Here is an 18,285-nt window from a genome sequence, read left to right on the forward strand (position 1 = left end):
TTTAAAGATTGGCACTACATTAGCCTTTTTCCAGTCATCCGGGACTTCCCCCGTTCGCCACGAGTTTTCAAAGATAATGGCCAATAATGGCTCTGCAATCACAGCCACCAATTCCTTCAGCACTCTCGGATGCAACTCGTCCGGCCCCATGGACTTGTGCACGTCCAGCTTTTCTAAATAGTCCCTAACCACCTCTATCTCCACAGAGGGCTGGCCATCTCTTCCCCATTTTGCGATGCCTAGCGCAGCAGTCTGGGAGCTGACCTTGTTAGTGAAGACAGAGGCAAAAAAAGCATTGAGTACATTAGCTTTTTCCACATCCTCTGTCACTAGGTTGCCTCCCTCATTCAGTAAGGGGCCCACACTTTCCTTGGCTTTCTTCTTGTTGCCAACATACCTGAAGAAACCCTTCTTGTTACTCTTGACATCTCTGGCTAGCTGCAGCTCTAGGTGCGATTTGGCCCTCCTGATATCATTCCTACATGCCCGAGCAATATTTTTATACTCTTCCCTGGTCATATGTCCAACCTTCCACTTCTTGTAAGCCTCTTTTTTATGTTTAAGATCCGCTAGGATTTCACCATTAAGCCAAGCTGGTCGCCTGCCATATTTACTATTCTTTTGACTCATCGGGATGGTTTACAAGGTGACAGCCAGTCGCTGATGCAGAGGTGGTGCTAGCCCATTGGGGGCCCTAAGCAGGAATATTTGGGGGGTCCCCCGCACATACAACAAAAGCAAATGCGGGCCCCCTGGAGCTGCTTGAGGCCCTGAGCAGTTGCTTAGTCTGCTTATGCCTAGCCCCGGCTTTTGCTGATGTGCAATAAAACCCGCTTTGAGGGGGTGCCAGAGAACTGCAGTGGCAGGGGGCTGGGCTGGGGCTGGCGATAAGCTCAGTGACATCGGGGTGCAATGGGGCTCCCTTGATTTGAGGGGGGTTACTCTGGGTTCACACCAAGGGGGCTGAGAGCAGGAGCCAGCCTGCTGGCTCGGCGTCTCTGCTGTAACTGGCAAACGTGGGTGGGCTGGGGGGAAATGCTGATCTGAAATGAGGGACGGGCGAGAGGTGGGGAGGGGAGGGGGGTTGGTGGAGGGCAAAGGGAAGAGAGGCAGGTGGGGGGAGGGGAAGCAGGTGGAAAGAGGCAGGTGGGTGGGCTGGACCCCCCCATCTCTAGTTGCATATTTTGCTTTGAAAGCATCTGTACCCGGTGAGGACTGAGCATGTGCAATGGGGAACCTGGCACTTGGAGGCCCTGAGTCAGAGAGGGGCGGGCCTCGGTCACTTTCCAAGCTCCAGGGAGGTCTGTTCACTCACTCCCATTCGTTTACCCCCGGCACCCACCCACCCACAGCCACGCACACACCCACACGTGGACGCCCCCGACACACACACTCACACCAGGCCACTCACACTCACGAGTCACGGGTCCCCGTAGCCTGAAGCATGGGCCAGTCCCCAGAGGTGTGCCCACAGGCTAGCTCACAATCTCCCACATCGCAGACACAGGTCATCCATGCGGCTTAAAATAAGTGGATGGTGCAAAACCAATATGTGCAGAGCAGCATCACGCTGGCCAGGTTTTGTTCGATTTGGTGCCAGCTGCCGATCGGCCAGGTGGCTGAAATGCGTTTTTCCTGCTGTCTCTTGTGCCTCCGAGGTGCGTCCAGGGCAGCCTGTGAAATCTAGAACAATTTGCACTGATGTGCTCCCATGCTTTTCAACCACCGACCTCAAAGGGCTGTGCAGAGGTGGGGAGGGGCTGATACTGTTTTACAGGTGGGGAAACTGAGGCACGGAAAAGAGGGGAATGTGATTTTCCCAAGGTTACGCAGGGCATGGCTGGGAATGGAATCCTAGGCCAGCGCCCTGTCCAGACCATCAGGTTGCCTCTCTCACCCTAGGCATGATCCATAGTCGGATGACCAAGCATGGACCACACACCAGCCCCAGACATCAGGAAATGGACAAACAGGGAGGCTAATAGCCTGGAATCAACAGAAAAGGCAAATACTTGATCCCTCTGGGAAGCAGCCCAAGGTTCCCGAGTCAGTCAGTACCAGAGTTGGAGAAGCCTCTTCCTCTGCCTATAATGCCATGTCCCCTGGGCATGGTGGCATGGAGAGAACCTAGTGGTTGGGTTGGCTTTACTGGGGAGTGGGGCTGGTTAGGTGAGCAGGGCTGGGTGGGGTTTGTATCACTCTGCTATTGATGCGAGAAGGGTCAAAAAGGCAGGCGCTGGGAATGAGCGGTAAGGAGCATTGATGCTCTGGCCATTTGGGGTCCACAAGGTCTCTGCTGAGATGCCAGTTGGAGGGCTGCCGCTGAGCATGCTGGGTGCGTCCGGGCAGCCCACACCTGCTCTGCAGCTGAGCATGCTGGGTACCTCCGGGCAGCCCACACCGGCTGCGCAGCTGAGCATGCTGGGTACCTCCAGGCAGCCCACACCGGCTGTGCAGCTGAGCATGCTGGGTACGACCAGGCAGCCCACACCGACTGCACAGCTGAGCATGCTGGGTACCTCCGGGCAGCCCACACCGGCTGTGCAGCTGAGCATGCTGGGTACGGCCGGGCAGCCCACACCGACTGCGCAGCTGAGCATGCTGGGTACCTCCGGGCAGCCCACGCCGGCTGCGCAGCTGAGCATGCTGGGTACCTCTGGGCAGCCCACACCAGCTGTGCAGCTGAGCATGCTGGGTATGGCCGGGCAGCCCACACTGGATGCGCAGCTGAGCATGCTGGGTATCTCTGGGCAGCCCACACCGGCTGCGCAGCTGAGCATGCTAGGTACCTCCGGGCAGCCCACACCGGCTGCGCAGCTGAGCATGCTGGGTACCTCCAGGCAGCCCACACTGCATGCGCAGCTGAGCATGCTGGGTACCTCTGGGCAGCCCACACCGGCTGTGCAGCTGAGCATGCTGGGTACGTGTGGGCAGCCTACACCGGCTGTGCAGCTGAGCATTCTGGGTACCTCCGGGCAGCCCACACCGGCTGTGCAGCTGAGCATTCTGGCTACATCAAAATGTAACGCCCCTGCCATGCTACCTAATGGTCTCAGCAGTGCCCAGAGCTCTCTGCAGCAACAAGGCCCTGCTGACTGTGGTGAGGGACCTGGATTTTGCAGCAGGCTGGACGTTCTGCTCTCACTGCGCAGGTTTCTGCAGAACTGAATGTGCAAATAAAGGATGCGATCAGCAGCCTGATCTCTTGTTATTTATCTTCAGATTCAATACAGTTCCCATTGGTCTTCCCCGACATTGTGAGCATGCCACCGATTTTGTAGTTAACCACCCATGACTGCACTGTGGGGAGAGCTGGCAGCTTGGCCATCTCTACACGGGTTGCTCTCGAGTTTTTTACAACCACAAGGGCTAGAAAGGTAATTCAGAAAGAAGAAATGAAAGCTCCCAGCCTATACCTGCAGTGTAGGGTGGCTCCCATGGCAGATTCCAGGCTGCAAAAATCAGAGATGACAAAGGGCTCTGGTTCTAGATCCACCCGGGTAGAACACGCCGGCCAGGATGTTGGACAGTCCAGGCACATCCTGGTAGATCAGGCGTGCTGTGCATACATGGAGGTAAAACACATCTAGAATGCTTGGCAGCGTGGCAGGTGTGTCCTACCTGCATGCGGCTGGGCCATTCAGCAGCATGACAGGTGAGCTCTACCTGGAGCTGCTATTTGGCAATACACTGGGTACGTTCTGCCTTGACATACCTAGAACCTGTGGCTGCACCACCGGTACATCTAGGTAGAACAACCCTGTTGAGCCGGTGAAAGTTTCAAATGCATCCATGCAGAATGTGCCTGGAACCTGCCCCCGAAGCCCAGTGAAGTCAATGGGAGCGTTTCCTTCAACGTTAGCGGGCCAGGCATCAGGCCCTCGGTGGACTACTGAGCACAGCAGGTCCAAACACCTGGTGTGATGCCCAGCGCACTGGGCGCGTGCTATGCCCCTGGGCTATTCACGGATAACCGTGGTATGGACATGTTAGCAAATACAGGCACGCTTGCAGTGAGATCGGCAGGAGTTGAGCCCTTGCTTCAAATGCCTCACGTAATGTCCGCCAGGGAGATGCCTCACCAGAAGCACTTTTTAAAAAAATCAACAAAATTCGAGAAGGGTTCCCCGCCTCACGTCCGCCCAGGGCTTTCCCCAAAGGGAATCCCCAGAAATTGGTAAACAAGATATTGCAAGGACAGGAGCTGGGCCATCCACACGACCCACCAACAAAAAAAAAAAAAAAAAAAAGTGCATTAAACCTAATTTGCAAAAGTCAATGAAGTTAGTAGCGGGCGAGAGAGATGGAGGCAAGAGAGATGGGGGCTGGGCAAGGTGGCGGCCATGGCCATGGGCAGGGAGGGGAAGGCTAGGTTCTGCAAGATGGTCTCTCCAGATAGCGCTGTTTACGGGGCTGCAGTAAGGGTGAATCTCTAAGCGGCAGGGGAGCGCGCCGGGCTGGTGGGCCAGAGAGATTAGGAAGGTGAGCATGACTCAGGAGTTTGAAGCGCCTCCGGCTCGATCGCGGGTCTCTTTACCATCTCCCCGGGTGGCAGGCTACCACAGCTGAGCCAGGGGCTCCAGGAGGAGAACCCAGCTGGCAGGCTTGGGAGGCTTCTCGGGATCCCACCGGGCACTGGTAGGTCAGTTCGCTCATTCGCTCGCCCTTGGGATGGAGCTGCACGGGGAGTGTGGCTGAGTGGGTGGAGTCTGGGGGGGGAGGGGGCGGAGAGGGGTGTTGGTGTCTTCACCTGGGGGAGCTTAGGGGGGAGAAGGGCCATGAGGGCAGCTCACTGGTATCTCTGGAGGGAGTTGGACTGGCAGACACTCTAATGCAATGGGGTTCGAGATCGGCTAAGGAGATGATCTGCTCGGAGGTCGGAAAGCTGTGTGGCTCCTTCCCCCCCCCCGCCCCGGGAACGCTGCGGGGTTTGGAGGCTGCTCGGAAGTCTGGCGAGTGTTAGCCCCCAATCCTAGCCGGAGGCCAAGCAGAACCATTCCCCCCTCTCAGATCCCTCCCCATATTTCCTGTTGGATACGGGGCTCCCTGCCATTTCCTGTGCTCAGCTGGTGTATCGTTTGGGCAGCTGCCTTTCGGTGACGGTGCTGGCTGCGACTCGGGTGACCAGATGTCCCGATTTTATAGGGACTGTCCCGATAGTTGGAGCTTTTTTTTATATAGAGGACTATTACTCCCCACCCCGGTCCCGATTTTTCACACGTGCTGACTGCTCACCCTCGCTGTGACTTTATGGACATGGGCACTGTGCCCGGGTCACTGAGACCAGAGTCTGCCCCTTGGCGTGTAAAGAAATTGGGGGGCTGGTCACAGAGCTTGGCGTGAAAGGGGCTGTGAAGAGCTCAGGCCAGCAGAGGAGGGAGGGTAGCCACAGAAGTGGAGTTGGCTGTTCACGGAGGCCCCGAGGACCTTCCTGGGGCTGACGGAGGGTCCTGCTGGAGTTGCAGGGCCGGGAGTGGGGTTCTGCAGGAGAAAGGGGAAGCTGAGCACGCCCAGCGGCTTGCTGTTGCCCCCATCCAAACCCAACCGACTGCTGAGCTCCTGTGGCTTGGCCTTCCCCCGTAGGCCTGGGGATCGGAGGGGCTGGTTGTCTCTCCAGGGCTGGCTGACACAGCTCGTGGCCCTGCCTTTGAAGCCCAGAGCTGGGGGGAAGCTGCGAATCACCCCAGCTCGGCTTAGCTTGCATGGAGACCTGGTTCTCTGGCAGGCACCCCAGCCAGGGCTTGGGGGTAGGGGGAAGCGGTCACCTTGGTGAGTTTTCTCCATGGGGATGTTGATTGTTTAACGGCTGTTGCTTGTGAGGTGCCCAGAAGGGCACAGGCTGAGAGGCAGGAGCCATCTCAGGGCTCCATACTGTGGCACTGGGGGGTATAGATTCCATATGATGGGCTGCAGGGCTCTATACTGTGGCACTGGGGGGTATAGATTCTATACTGTGGGTCACAGGGCTCTATACTGTGGCACTGGGGGGTATAGATTCTATACTGTGGGTCACAGGGCTCTATACTGTGACACTGGGGGTATAGATTCTATACCGTGGGTCACAGGGCTCTATACTGTGGCACTGGGGGTATAGATTCTATACCGTGGGTCTCAGGGCTCTATACTGTGACACTGGGGGTATAGATTCTATACCGTCAGTCTCAGGGCTCTATACTGTGGCACTGGGGGTATAGATTCTATACCGTGGGTCTCAGGGCTCTATACTGTGGCACTGGGGGGTATAGATTCTATACCGTGGGTCTCAGGGCTCTATACTGTGGCACTGGGGGTATAGATTCTATACTGTGGGTCACAGGGCTCTATACTGTGGCACTGGGGGTATAGATTCTATACCGTGGGTCTCAGGGCTCTATACTGTGACACTGGGGGTATAGATTCTATACCGTCAGTCTCAGGGCTCTATACTGTGGCACTGGGGGTATAGATTCTATACTGTGGGTCTCAGGGCTCTATACTGTGACACTGGGGGTATAGATTCTATACCGTCAGTCTCAGGGCTCTATACTGTGGCACTGGGGGTATAGATTCTATACTGTGGGTCTCAGGGCTCTATACTGTGGCACTGGGGGGTATAGATTCTATACCGTGGGTCTCAGGGCTCTATACTGTGGCACTGGGGGTATAGATTCTATACCGTGGGTCTCAGGGCCATATTTGGGGCAGGGGGGTACAGATTCTGTACTGCGGATCACTGCTATACACAGTGGCCTCATTGTCATTTGCTGGGTCAAGGGATGTCAATCGTTCCAGCACCTGAGCCCTGCTGAGGGGGAGAGATAGCCCCTCCCCCATCTCCCCCCTTCCCTACCCCCCCAGCCCTTTCCCACTGTCGGTTCTTTTTGTGCCGTTTCACCCCTGCCCCCCTCTGGGCTCTGGCTGGGCCCGGCTCATGCTGCAGTTTAACTGGCGTGTCTCCCAGGGGAGGCACGGAGCTGCCCCTCTTTTGGGGATTCCTGGAGCTGGGCTACTAAGAGGGACGTTCCCTACTGACCCCCCAGCTCGGAATCAAGGAGGGGAAGGCAGGGGGTGGGGGTTGGCTGCACAGAGGGGCTCAGCCCATGGACTATCAGCATGGTGCAGAACACAGCAGCCAGGTGCTGATGCAATATCTGCCCCCTCCTCCCTCCTCCTCTAAGTGCCGGGAACGCCCTTTACTCCAAAGCATTTTGCAAACAGAGCTCGCTTTGCCCACTGCTGAAATGCAGCCAGCTCTGGGGAGGGGCGTGGAGCTGTTCTACTGTGCACAGCCAGGCCACGCGAGAGCTTCTGGGCAAAGACAGAAGGCTCTGTGGGAGTCTGGAGCGGCACAGCCAGAAGTGGGGCAGTGGGCTAAAACCGCCCGCTCTCGCGAAAAGAAAATGCGTCGTGACATCGTCAACGATCACGCAAGGCCAGATGGGGCGTTGGCTCAGTGCTGGCAAAGTGCCGTCGGCTGTGTGACTCCCTGCAGCCCCTGGGGATTTCCAAGCTTAGCCACAAAGCGCGCCCCAAGAGGGATGCTGCCTCGCCCTGCCGGCCCTGCAGCGCTCATGAGCTGACGGGCTCTCCGGGTGCAGACCGTGTGTCCCCGTGTGAGCTCACGTCTCATGGCCACGCACTGTGACCCAGGTCCTGGCTGCACACACATGACAGATCCCCAGCCGCACACGGAGCTGCTGAGCTTATGGTTCTCCCGGTATCAGTCATGCCACCAGGCAGGCAATACAGGGCTGGACCCCGAATGCTTCGCTACCCCATTCCCCCTCTAGCCCATCACCCACCTACCAGGCTGGCCACGTCTTCAGTGAATTCCCCGGGATATTCATCCTACGTTTTCTCTGCGTGTGCCCCATCCCCTACGAGGCTGCAGCGAGCTTGCTAGTTCTCTGCAGTATCCTGTGACAGGGACCCTCCAGCTCTCCCTCCACCCCCTGCTCTCATGGGCAACTCCTTCCTGGGGGGAGGGATAGCTCAGTGGTTTGAGCATTGGCCTGCTAAGCCCAGGGTTGTGAGTTCAGTCCTTGAGGGGGGCCATTTAAGGATCTGGGGCAAAAACTGGGGATTGGTCAAGCTTTGAGCAGAGGGTTGGACTAGATGACCTCCTGAGGTCTCTTCCAACCCCGATAGTCTATGATTCGTGGCCAGGGCAGGGAAGCCCAGTTATCTGACCCAGAACCTCCTATTGGCCATATGCTCGGGGTTTCCCAGAGCCAGGCACTGCCATACAGGGAATCGATGGGCCCTTGCAGTGCCGGGGAGGGGCAGGGGGCTCTGAAAATTCATCCCAGAGACGTCTCTGAGGCAGGCAGGAGCAACTAACGATCCTAATGGGCTAACGCCAGGCTAGCTGGGGTCCAGACCCTTAGCGCCCCAGAGGCCGCTCACAGGGCTGCAGGACCGGGCCCAGCCAGCTCTGAAAATGGCCTAAGTACATCTGGCAAAGGATGCCCCAAGTCCGAGGTCAAAAGGCGAGGCAAGATTCTGCCTTCAGTGGGAGACAGTGGGTTAGCATGTGATTGTGTCGCCTTCTAGTGGCTGACCCTGCTACTGCACTAGCCTGCCACTTCTGGAAAATCTGCTTTTTGCTCAGGCGTCAGAGGGCTGTCCTGTACGCCTGGTGCTGGATGGTCCCAGGTTTGATTCTCACTGATGAGCAGGGTGTCTGTACAGTGCGTGCCTGGCTGCAGCTTGTTTGCTAAACCAGGTGTGGCTGTGTTGAAACGGGGCTCCCAAGAAACTGGCTTCAAAGACAGGTCAGGCGGCCAGTTTGCACGGAGTCAAAGCTGCATTCGAACCTAAATTCACAAAATGCATTGATCAGCAAGGAAACAGACACACCCTATGTAGTGCATAGAAAGAGACCCTCACTGTTTGCTTTAGCCTTGGTGCTTGCTGGCTGGCTAAAACCTGCTGCAAACCAGTTTAGCTGGGATTATGATGTGCTGAGGACCCCAGGTTAGATCAGGATTTGGGATATGCACTCTCCCAGTTTGCTTGGTTTTTTTTGGGGGGGGAGGCCTGTGGGTGGGCTGCATCTGGGGTTCCAGTATGATCTGTTAGAAAAATGAGCTGGAGTCCTGATATTTGCGACTGAATCTGGGTCTGAACTGGCCCCATGCTGTGGCTCTCCTCCCCCTTCTATTACAGGGGTTCTTGTGGGGAATGAAGGAGTTGGCTTTGAATCCAGACTCCCCTGCAGTTCAGGGTTTGTGGTTCCATAGGCTGGTTTGGGTGGGTCTCGAAGGCTTCCTCAACACACAGAAGTTGCACCAGTTTAATTTAAACACTTTTAAAAACTGGCACATTCCCGTATTGGTTTACGTGTGGCTTATTTTGGTTTAGCTTGAACCTGTTCCTGATCAGCTTAAATAAAATCAAATAAGCCTGGTTTAAACCAAAGTTGGAGTGTCCACACAGCCTTTGGGTTTCGAACTTGGTTTCCCACCCCATCTTAAGTTAAACCAGAGCCACTCTGCATCTAACCAAGCCCTCGTTTGACCCTGGTTCGGAGGTCAATGCAGACACGGCCTAAACCTGTTGCCTGGGTGCACTCAATGAAGGTGGGTTACACGCTGGGGAGCTGTGGGTTGGTACGCCGCTCTCACCTCTACTGGGGACTCACTGAGTGACCCTGAGCAACCCTCTACACCTCATTTCCCCTGTTACTACCTTAAACGTCCGCGTAGCAAACTCCTGGCATTTGGGAGCGGGGCTGTGTCGCAGAAGTGAATGACTCCTGCGTGTGGCTCTGTGCTAAGGGGGAGGGGGGCATAGGGACATGACACCCCCAAATGTGCTCATCGCAAACCTCAAAATAAACAGTTTCCAGAAGCCCAGAAAGCTCAGATGGAAACGCAAACACCATCTGCACGTGGGTGGCAGTCAGCAGGGATGGACAGCTGGCACCAGGGATTGATACGTTTCCTACGGCACTCACCGCCAGCCCTGACAAAGGATTCAGAGCTTTATTACATGAGTCCCTTGAGGCTCCAGCTGAGACCAGGGCCCGACGTGCCAGGCGCTGCACAGGCCGACTGAGAGACAGAGCTTAGGCTCAGATCCTCAAAAGTATTGAGGTGCCTAACTCCCATAGATATCACTGGGAATTAGGCACCTCAATAGCTTTGAAGATCTGGGCTTGACGGTCTAACGAGGCCAAGCAGATAATGGGTTATCACTGTACAGATGGGGAATGGAGGCCCAGGGAGATGAACGGCCGGATTTCCACTGGGTCGGGGGACACAGCACTTTTGGAAAACCTGGCCCTTGGAGTTTGGCCCAGTGTCACACTGGAAGCCATGGTAGCGCTGGGAACTGACCCCCACTCTCCTGAGTCCCAGCTCAGTGCCTGATCCCTCCTCCCAAAGCCAGCCGTGCACATGCAGAATAGGCATGGATCCACTTCTGTGCCTATGCTCTGGGATGCTGCAGAGAGGGCCAGGAGCTCCTGGGGTAAGCCAGGTCTAAGGAGGAGCAGGGGCTGCCATAAATGATGCCTGCAATCCAGTATTCTGCAGGGGGGGCGTGGGGATCCCGGCATGAGCTACCACGCCAGGCCTACCTCACGCTATCCCTGCCTTTCCTGACATACATTTCTTCCCTTTGCCTTTTCAGCGATTTGGGCCCATCGGGTGATGCTGCCTCCGGGCTGATTGCTGGGACAGAGCAAGAGACGCGGGGAGAGGAGCAATGAGCAAAAAACCCATGGAGGATCCAGGCCAGGTAGTGGAAACTCAGAGCCAGACTAGATCACTGCCCCACTCAGTCCATCCGGCCCCCGCTGCTCCCTGCTTTCCTCAGGGCAATCCCTGCAGAGCTTCGCTACCATCCCCCACAGGGAATCCCTTCACGGACACCTGGCTTCACACTGGGTTACCATCCCCCACGGGGAATCCCTGTGCGGACACCCTGCTTCACACTGGGTTACCATCCCCCACAGGGAATCCCTGCACAGACACCCTGCTTCACACTGGGCTACCATCCCCCATGGGGAATCCCTGCACAGACACCCTGCTTTACACTGGGTTACCATTCCCCACTGGGAATCCCTTCACGGACACCCTGCTTCACACTGGGCTACCATCCCCCACAGGGAATCCCTGCACGGACCCCCTGCTTCACACTGGGTTACCATCCCCCACAGGGAATCCCTGCACGGACCCCCTGCTTCACACTGGGTTACCATCCCCCACAGGGAATCCCTGCACGGACCCCCTGCTTCACACTGGGTTACCATCCCCCACGGGGAATCCCTGCACGGACACCCTGCTTCACACTGGGTTACCATCCCCCACAGGGAATCCCTGCACGGACCCCCTGCTTCACACTGGGTTACCATCCCCCACAGGGAATCCCTGCACGGACCCCCTGCTTCACACTGGGTTACCATCCCCCACAGGGAATCCCTGCACGGACACCCTGCTTCACACTGGGTTACCATCCCCCACGGGGAATCCCTGCACAGAGACCCTGCTTCACACTGCGCTACCATCCCCCACGGGGAATGCCTGCATGGACATCCTGCTTCACACTGGGCTACAGTCCCTATGGGGAATCACATCAGAGCATCCCTCTGTATCCCAGAGTAGAGATGGCACTGGGCCCCACACTGTGTCTCAGAGCTGGTGCCCTGGGATACAGCTGCCCAGGCTGTGCTGCCCAACACAGGCAGGGTTAATGATCATGAAGGGTGTTCTCCTTCCCCACCTTAGGAGGATTATGAAGCTGAAATGAGGAGCAGGCTGGATGAAGAGGGCTTCAGGGACCCCAAACTGAAACAATCAGAGATGTCACTCGATGAACAAGGCAGTGAGTAACCCGAACGCTCGTAGTTCATTAAGGGTTAACAGGGGGGTTAGGGTTCCCTTGCAATGGGACATTCTCTTCACCATTGACACCTGTTTGTAGCAATGCAGCTTGAGGTCGTGATGTAAGGTAGGGTTGTCAGAGCACATGCTTCAGGGCACCCCCTGCCTGCCTGGGGGTGAGATCAGGAAGGAATTCCCAGCCCTCCCATGTCACCCCATTAGCTCGGTGCACTATGAAGGGTTCTGATGTCCTCATGGCCACTGCTGGACCTGGGGTGCCTGGCTATGCAGGGCTGGTGGTCCTCTCTCTCCTCCCTTTGCCTGCCCTTCAACCAGCCTCCCTGCCTTGCGGTTTGCTACCCCTGCAGTCTCAAGTGGTCCCCCCATTGCAGTTTGCTGCTCCCCCTGTCTGACATAGTCCCTGATATAGATATATTGCAGAAAAAAGTGTTGCATTCACAAGGAATGTTGCACAAATCCACAAAGAAGAATTTGGCCAGCTCTAGCTGTGCGATAGATTTATTAAAGTCCTGTGGATAATAACTCCCTTGTACGAATATCTAGGAACCATATAGATGGGTGTAAAGAGAGGGGGGTTAGAAATAGCCAAGGCAGAGCGGAATGGGTGGGCAGAGTGCAGGGGAAGCGATCACAGGGGCGTGATTAATGCAGTCGATCAGGAGATGGTTACTACATCTGGGTGTGTGTGTACAAACAGAGAGGGAGAGGAAGGCAGGATAGCCTACTCTAGTGGACAGAGCCTAGATTAGGGCTCAGGAGACTTTCCAGGCCCGTCACAGACTTCCTGTGCACCCTTGGCAAGCAACTTAACCTACACTGTTCCCCAGCTGAAAAGTGGGGATAATATTCCCCAATTTCACAGGAGAACTGGGAAGGTGGAATCCATCAGGGATGCTCAGATCCTGGGTTGAGGCGGGTCCTACGCATCCCTAGAGAAAGTTATATATTTGGACTAGTTGCATGACATGGGAAAGCTGTAATTCCCATATTCTGTTTGCAGCTCTGACGCTCTTCCCAGGGTCAGTGGCTTTTACTCTGCAGAGCTGCCAGGCTCCTTCCTTTCAGCCTATGAACTTGGTAGCTGAATTGCTCCTGGAGCAGCAACAAGCTCTGTGCTAGGCAGGTCCTGGGATGTACCCTCTGGGCAGAAGTGATGCTGCCAGCAACTCCAGCTGCTTGCTCTGCCTCTTAGCTGTGTTGCTATTCCTCCCTTTGCTGTCATCGAGTCCGGTCTCCCAGGATAAGTCGAGCCAGGCTGGCTTAGTCCTTGGATGGGAGATCTGCAGGAAGTGGCTTGATGAGTCAGTGGGCAGGGCTGGAGCCAACACCCGAGCGTGAGGTCAGCGTGTATAGTGCTGCTGGAGGGGCCATCTTTTATATGAGACGTAAAACTGGACTCCTGCCCCTTTGTGGTTCCCTGGCACCTTCCTTAAGGCATATTCTGCACTGATGCCCGCACTAAATGCTAGCCTGGGTGATTACATTGACTCACCAACATTTCCTGCAGCTGCTTGCTGTTGGGTACGGGGTTCGTCATCACTTCTGGTCCTCAACCGTTGTGCAGAGCTCATCAGTGGCTGTGTTCCACCCCAGAGGCGGTTGCACTCTTGTGGCAGGGGGAAAGATGCCTAGGAATGTCAGAAGGTTTATAATTAATTAACATCTGTAAAGCAGATTGTGGTCCTTCAATGAAAGGAGAAGGGCACAGTGTTACAGACAAGTGGCCATACTAATGGCCCACTAGCCCAGTATCCTGGATCTGACTGGCCAGTGCCAGATGCTTCAGAAGGAATGAACAGAACAGGGCAATTTTGAGTGATCCATCCCCTGTCGTCCAGCCCCAGCTTCTGACAGTTGGAGGCTTAGGGACACTTGGAGCATGGGTTGGGTCCCTGACTGTCTTGGCTAAGAGCCATTGATGGGCCTAGCCACTGTGAGTTTATCTAGTTCATTTTTGAAACCCGTTATACTTTTGGCTTTCACAACATCCCCTGGCGAGGAGTTCCACAGGTTGACTGTGCGTTGTGTGAAGTACTTGCTTAATGTTTGTTTTAATCCTGCTGCCTGTGAATGTCATCAGGTGACCCCTTGTTCTTGTGGTAGGTGAAGGGGTAAATAACACTTCCCTATTCACTATTTCCACACCAGTCACAATTTTATAGTCCTCTATCACATCCCCCTCCCTTCACAGGCACCGACTTTCTTCTCTCCGGCTGGGTGCTCCACCCTCTTCTGCCCCGCCCCCACTTTAACCCTTCCCCCAAGGCCCCACCTTTGCTCCACCTCTTCCTGCCCCTGCCCCGCCCCTGCCTCACCTCTTCCTGCCCCCACCCCAGCATCTCCCACCCGCCACCAAACAGCGGATCGGCGGGCAGCTGCTGGGTGCTGAGCACCCACTTTTTTTTTTTTGGAGCACCCCCGGAGCTGGTGCCTATGCCCCCCCTTAGTCCTCTCTTTTCTGATCTGAACAGTCCCACGTTTTTTACTCTCTGCCCTTTTTCCAATTCTAATTCTAATTTGAGAATGATTAAATCCCCAGCACAACGCTTCTTAGGGTTGTAATGAGGCTGCAATGAAAGAAACCGTGGGTGCATGCAGTCCTTTTGAACAGATGATACAATTCCATTGCTCCGTCCAGGCCATTTCCAAAGGATTAATGCCCTGAGCCTTCTTCAGGTCAGCCAGCTCGAATCATCTCTCAGCAGCCCCTTTGGCCGATAAATATCTGTTATGATGTGCTGGGTGCAGGCCTCGTTTACTCACTCGGACAGGATTTACGAGCTTCAGAGGGCGCTCCCGTCTTGGGAGGACAGTAATTCAGCTAGCCACAAGAAGGAAGGCGATCTAGTGGGCCGGGGCTGCAGTCTGAGCTCTGCTGGCCCTGTGATAACGTGGGCAGTTCAGAGCCTGAATGATTGACACCTCTCCCGCTACTCTCTCCGGCTCTCTCCTGGGTGCCAGACAACGCTGGGGGTGTCACGGAGGAAGCCTAGCTGCCACTAGGTTTTGCATCTTCACCGCCAAGCACTCCTCCTCCCCACATACACTCAAAGGCAGGGCCCAGCAAGCTTTGCCTAGACAGGGCTTTGTGGCTGAACCAGCCCCACCGGTTAAGTCTCCACAGTGCCATCTGTTGGGGGCTCGCTGCAGCAGCTCTGGGCCCCATTGTGCTAGGCACTGTACATACGTGGAGTAAGAGTCAGCATTTATTGTCTATCAACAAGAGAAAGGGTGGGAAGGGACACAGGCACAGCAAGAGGAAGTGAACTGCCCAGGGTCAGGTATAATTAACCCTCAAAGGTCTTCTGACAGAGGCCGGTTGTCATTCTGCAGGCTGCGGCAGAGAGGTGAAGTGATTTGCCCAAGGGCACCAAGCAAGTCAGTGGCAGAGACAAGCTTAGACCAGAGAGAAGCTTTTGGTTGCAGCTCCGAGCTCAGATCACTAGACCACGTTCGCAGGTGCTTGCCACTGTCCCTGATGATAAAGTTGCCCATCCGGAAGCAGTCACTCAGCCATGGGCAAAGGGATCCAGAGAACAGGGACAGGGCCTGACCGTTTATAAGTAGGATATCTGCCATCAGTGCAGACACACCAGGGCTCTCCAAAGCTAAAAGCATGAGCTGCTACAGCTGTAACCAACTCACGCCCTGTGAGGACGAGACGGAGCGGGACCTGCAACCCAACCTCACCAGTGGGTCACACAAGCAGGGCCACTGTCTGAATCCCAGACCGTGAAACAAAAGGGAGCCAGATATCAAAGCCGTTGGTAAAGTCCGGGCTGGGCCTGGAACATTTTCAGATCCTGCACTGATGGGAGGCGTCTCCTCCGACTCCCTCCACAGCAGCTGGGGGTGCACCAAGACGGCCTCGAAAGCTCCCTTGCGTGTGTGGGTGTGTGAGCAAGATGCCTGAATGGGTGTAGAATTGTGTATGGGACAGGTGTGTGGGGCACAGGCATGGTGGGCACCAACCAGTGTGTCCCGGGGACGCCAGGGTGTGTTTTTCAGCCGCTCCTGGCTGGGTCAGCAGCGGTCTATGCCCTGAGTAGGGAAGGAGAATGGAGACGGTGCCCCTGGGCAAGGCAGGGTGATGTCAGAGACATGACGGCAGTCCTAGCAGAGGATCATGCCATCTAGGAGAGGGTTTGCCGGCAGATCCAGGCACTGATTAAGACTAGAGATGGCCTGGATTTGATCGACCCAGACCTGTGGGGAAGCCACTGATCTTGAGCCACATCCAGACTTTGCGACAGACCCGCTATCACCAACTCTAATGGAGCGAAAACCTCCCGCTTGCTCTGCGGAAGTTCGAATCTGGAGCCGAACTCTGCGCTCTGGATTAAATAAAGCTCACACGGGCTGGTATCTTCCCAGAGCGGCAGAGGCTCATGGGCCTGAAAATGGTGCGGAACCCGTATGGCAGGAAAGAGGGAGATTAGCTAATGCAGTCGCTTATTCTGCATTTGTTAGGTCTTGAAAGGGCCATGCCCAGTACTAACAGAATGCCCACCCTGGCACCGTCCCCTTCCATTGCCACTCTGCACCCGGCTGCTGGCATCCTAGTGCCAGCCCCATCCCTCGCCGTTTTGCACCAGGGTGGCACTGTTCTAACACCATCCCCATCCATCGCCACTCGGTACCTTCGTGACCTCCTCGCTCATCCCCACTCTGCACCCTGGCCTGCAGGAGTTTGTGTCTCCTTTAGCACCCAGTTTTCCAAGTGCAACAGCTCGATCTCCCCTCCCAGCCCCTGAGCTGATCTCGCAAAGCATGAAAACGTCCCGAGGGACCTTTCGGTGGCTCCTGGAACCGCCTGGTGTGAGTTTGTCCCTGCCAGGCAATGACCCACGGAGGTATTGCTACCAGTTTCCCTCTAATTGCCTGGTTATTGATGATAAATAAAGGGTTTGTTTTGACTAAAGACAGAAGCCACTTGTGGCTGACCTGTTACTGTCACCAGCCAGCGAGAGGCAGCTTCCAGGTTGATCGGTGTGTTAGATTATGCAAGTGTGCACCTCTTTAGGAGTGTATCTGTGTGTCCTCTGTGTGTTAGGAGCCGTGTGTTTCGGGTGGCGAACTACGTGTCTCCCTTTGTAGGAAGGATGTGAGAATGCCTGTACGCGTCCGTGGGAGCTGTGTGGGTGCATGTCTCTGCGTTGAGAATATTTGTGCGGCTGCCAGCTGTGTGTCTCTGTTGGAGTTGTGTGATTGTGCGTGTGCCCGTGTGGATGCCCATCCCAGTCTCTCGGTCTCAGTGAGGCGTGTGTGGGTGTGAGCTGTGTGTAAGGTGTGGGGATGTAAGCTGTGTGTGAGCTGTGTGTCTTGGCATGTGTGTCCCTGTGTGGGAGGTGTGTGTGGTTGTGAACTGTGTGTCCCTGTGTGGGTGTGAACTGTGTGTGGGTGTGAGCTGTGTTTGTCTCTCTGTGTGACGTGTGCGTGCGTGTGAACTGCATGTCTCTGTGTGGGTGTGAGGTGTGTGTCTGGTTGTGAACTGTGTGTCTCTGTGTGGGTATGAGTTGGGTGTGGCTGTGAGCTGTGTGGGTGTGAGCTGTGTGAGGGTGTGAGCTGTGTGTGTGAGCTGTGTGTCTCTGTGTGGATGTGAGCTGTGTGAGGTGTGTGTGAGTTGTGTGCGGGTGTGAGCTGTGTGTCTGTGTGAGCTGTGTGTGGGTGTGAGCTGTGTGTCTCTCTCTGTGTGGATGTGAGCTGTGTGCGTGTGTGAGCCGTGTGTCTCTGTGTGGATGTGACCTGTGTGTGTGGGTGTGAGCTGTGTGAGGTGTGTGTTGGTGTGAGCCGTGTGTGACTGCAGTGTATTTATAGGGAGCCTGCTAGCCCTGCCGAGCAATTGCATTATTGCCCAAGGGGGTCCTGAAGAGAGGGTGGGGGTGGCTGGTCAGGGCTCTGTCTCCCTAACCCCTTCCTTCCACCCACACAGCTGGTACAGTGGGCAGCCCCAGGCTGGAGTCTGTGATGTGCCAGCCACTGGCTGTGGCTCGTGGCATCCCGACGGGCAGCCAGCAGTGCCAGTGGAATCCCAGCCAGCCCCACTGGGCAAGTGCCGTGAATCCCCTCGCACGGGGGAGAGAGGGCTCCTCGCACGGAGGGTTTGTCCTGGGGGTTCATGTCGCACCCCCTGCTCTGGACTCACCGCAGGAGGGGAGCAGGGTGGACTTGCAGCTGTCAGCAGCTTCCCTCTCGGTTCCCAGCCTGTACAGTCACCCTGCCGTGCGAGAACCTCTACCAACTTGGGGGCAGGGATATAAATGGGAGCGGGGGGGGAGTGAGGGCAGGGTGTACAGCCATCTAGCAGGCCTCAGCAGCTCTCCTGCGGGGCTGACCTAGTGCGTGTGGCCCTGCCTCGCCGGGATCCGGGCCGAGACTCGAACTCAGGGCTTCCCACGGGGCGGGGGGCGACGGCAGCTTGGCTGAGGCGTGACCAGGATAGCCCGGGTGTCATTCC

General features: G+C 56.0%; 1 protein-coding gene across 3 annotated transcripts in view; it reads left to right on the forward strand.

Moving 5' to 3' along the window:
* Positions 1-4,484: 4,484 nt before the first annotated feature.
* SLC4A1 (solute carrier family 4 member 1 (Diego blood group)) overlaps positions 4,485-18,285 on the forward strand; it is a 41,055-nt gene continuing 27,254 nt past the window's right edge. For 2 of the 3 annotated variants that reach the window (XR_007353847.2, XM_048830273.2), the window contains exons 1-3: positions 4,485-4,638; positions 10,615-10,722; positions 11,712-11,808. Coding sequence is in view for 2 of the 3 variants with exons in the window: in XM_048830273.2 (XP_048686230.1) it covers positions 10,690-10,722; positions 11,712-11,808 (130 nt within the window). In the remaining variant the exon portion in view is untranslated. Of the gene's footprint in view, positions 4,643-10,614; positions 10,723-11,711; positions 11,809-18,285 lie in introns of all 3 variants that reach the window. The other variant, XM_048830274.2, reaches the window with a different exon arrangement.

The sequence above is a fragment of the Caretta caretta genome, chromosome 27 (assembly GCF_965140235.1).
Source record: "Caretta caretta isolate rCarCar2 chromosome 27, rCarCar1.hap1, whole genome shotgun sequence".
NCBI lineage: Eukaryota > Metazoa > Chordata > Testudines > Cheloniidae > Caretta > Caretta caretta.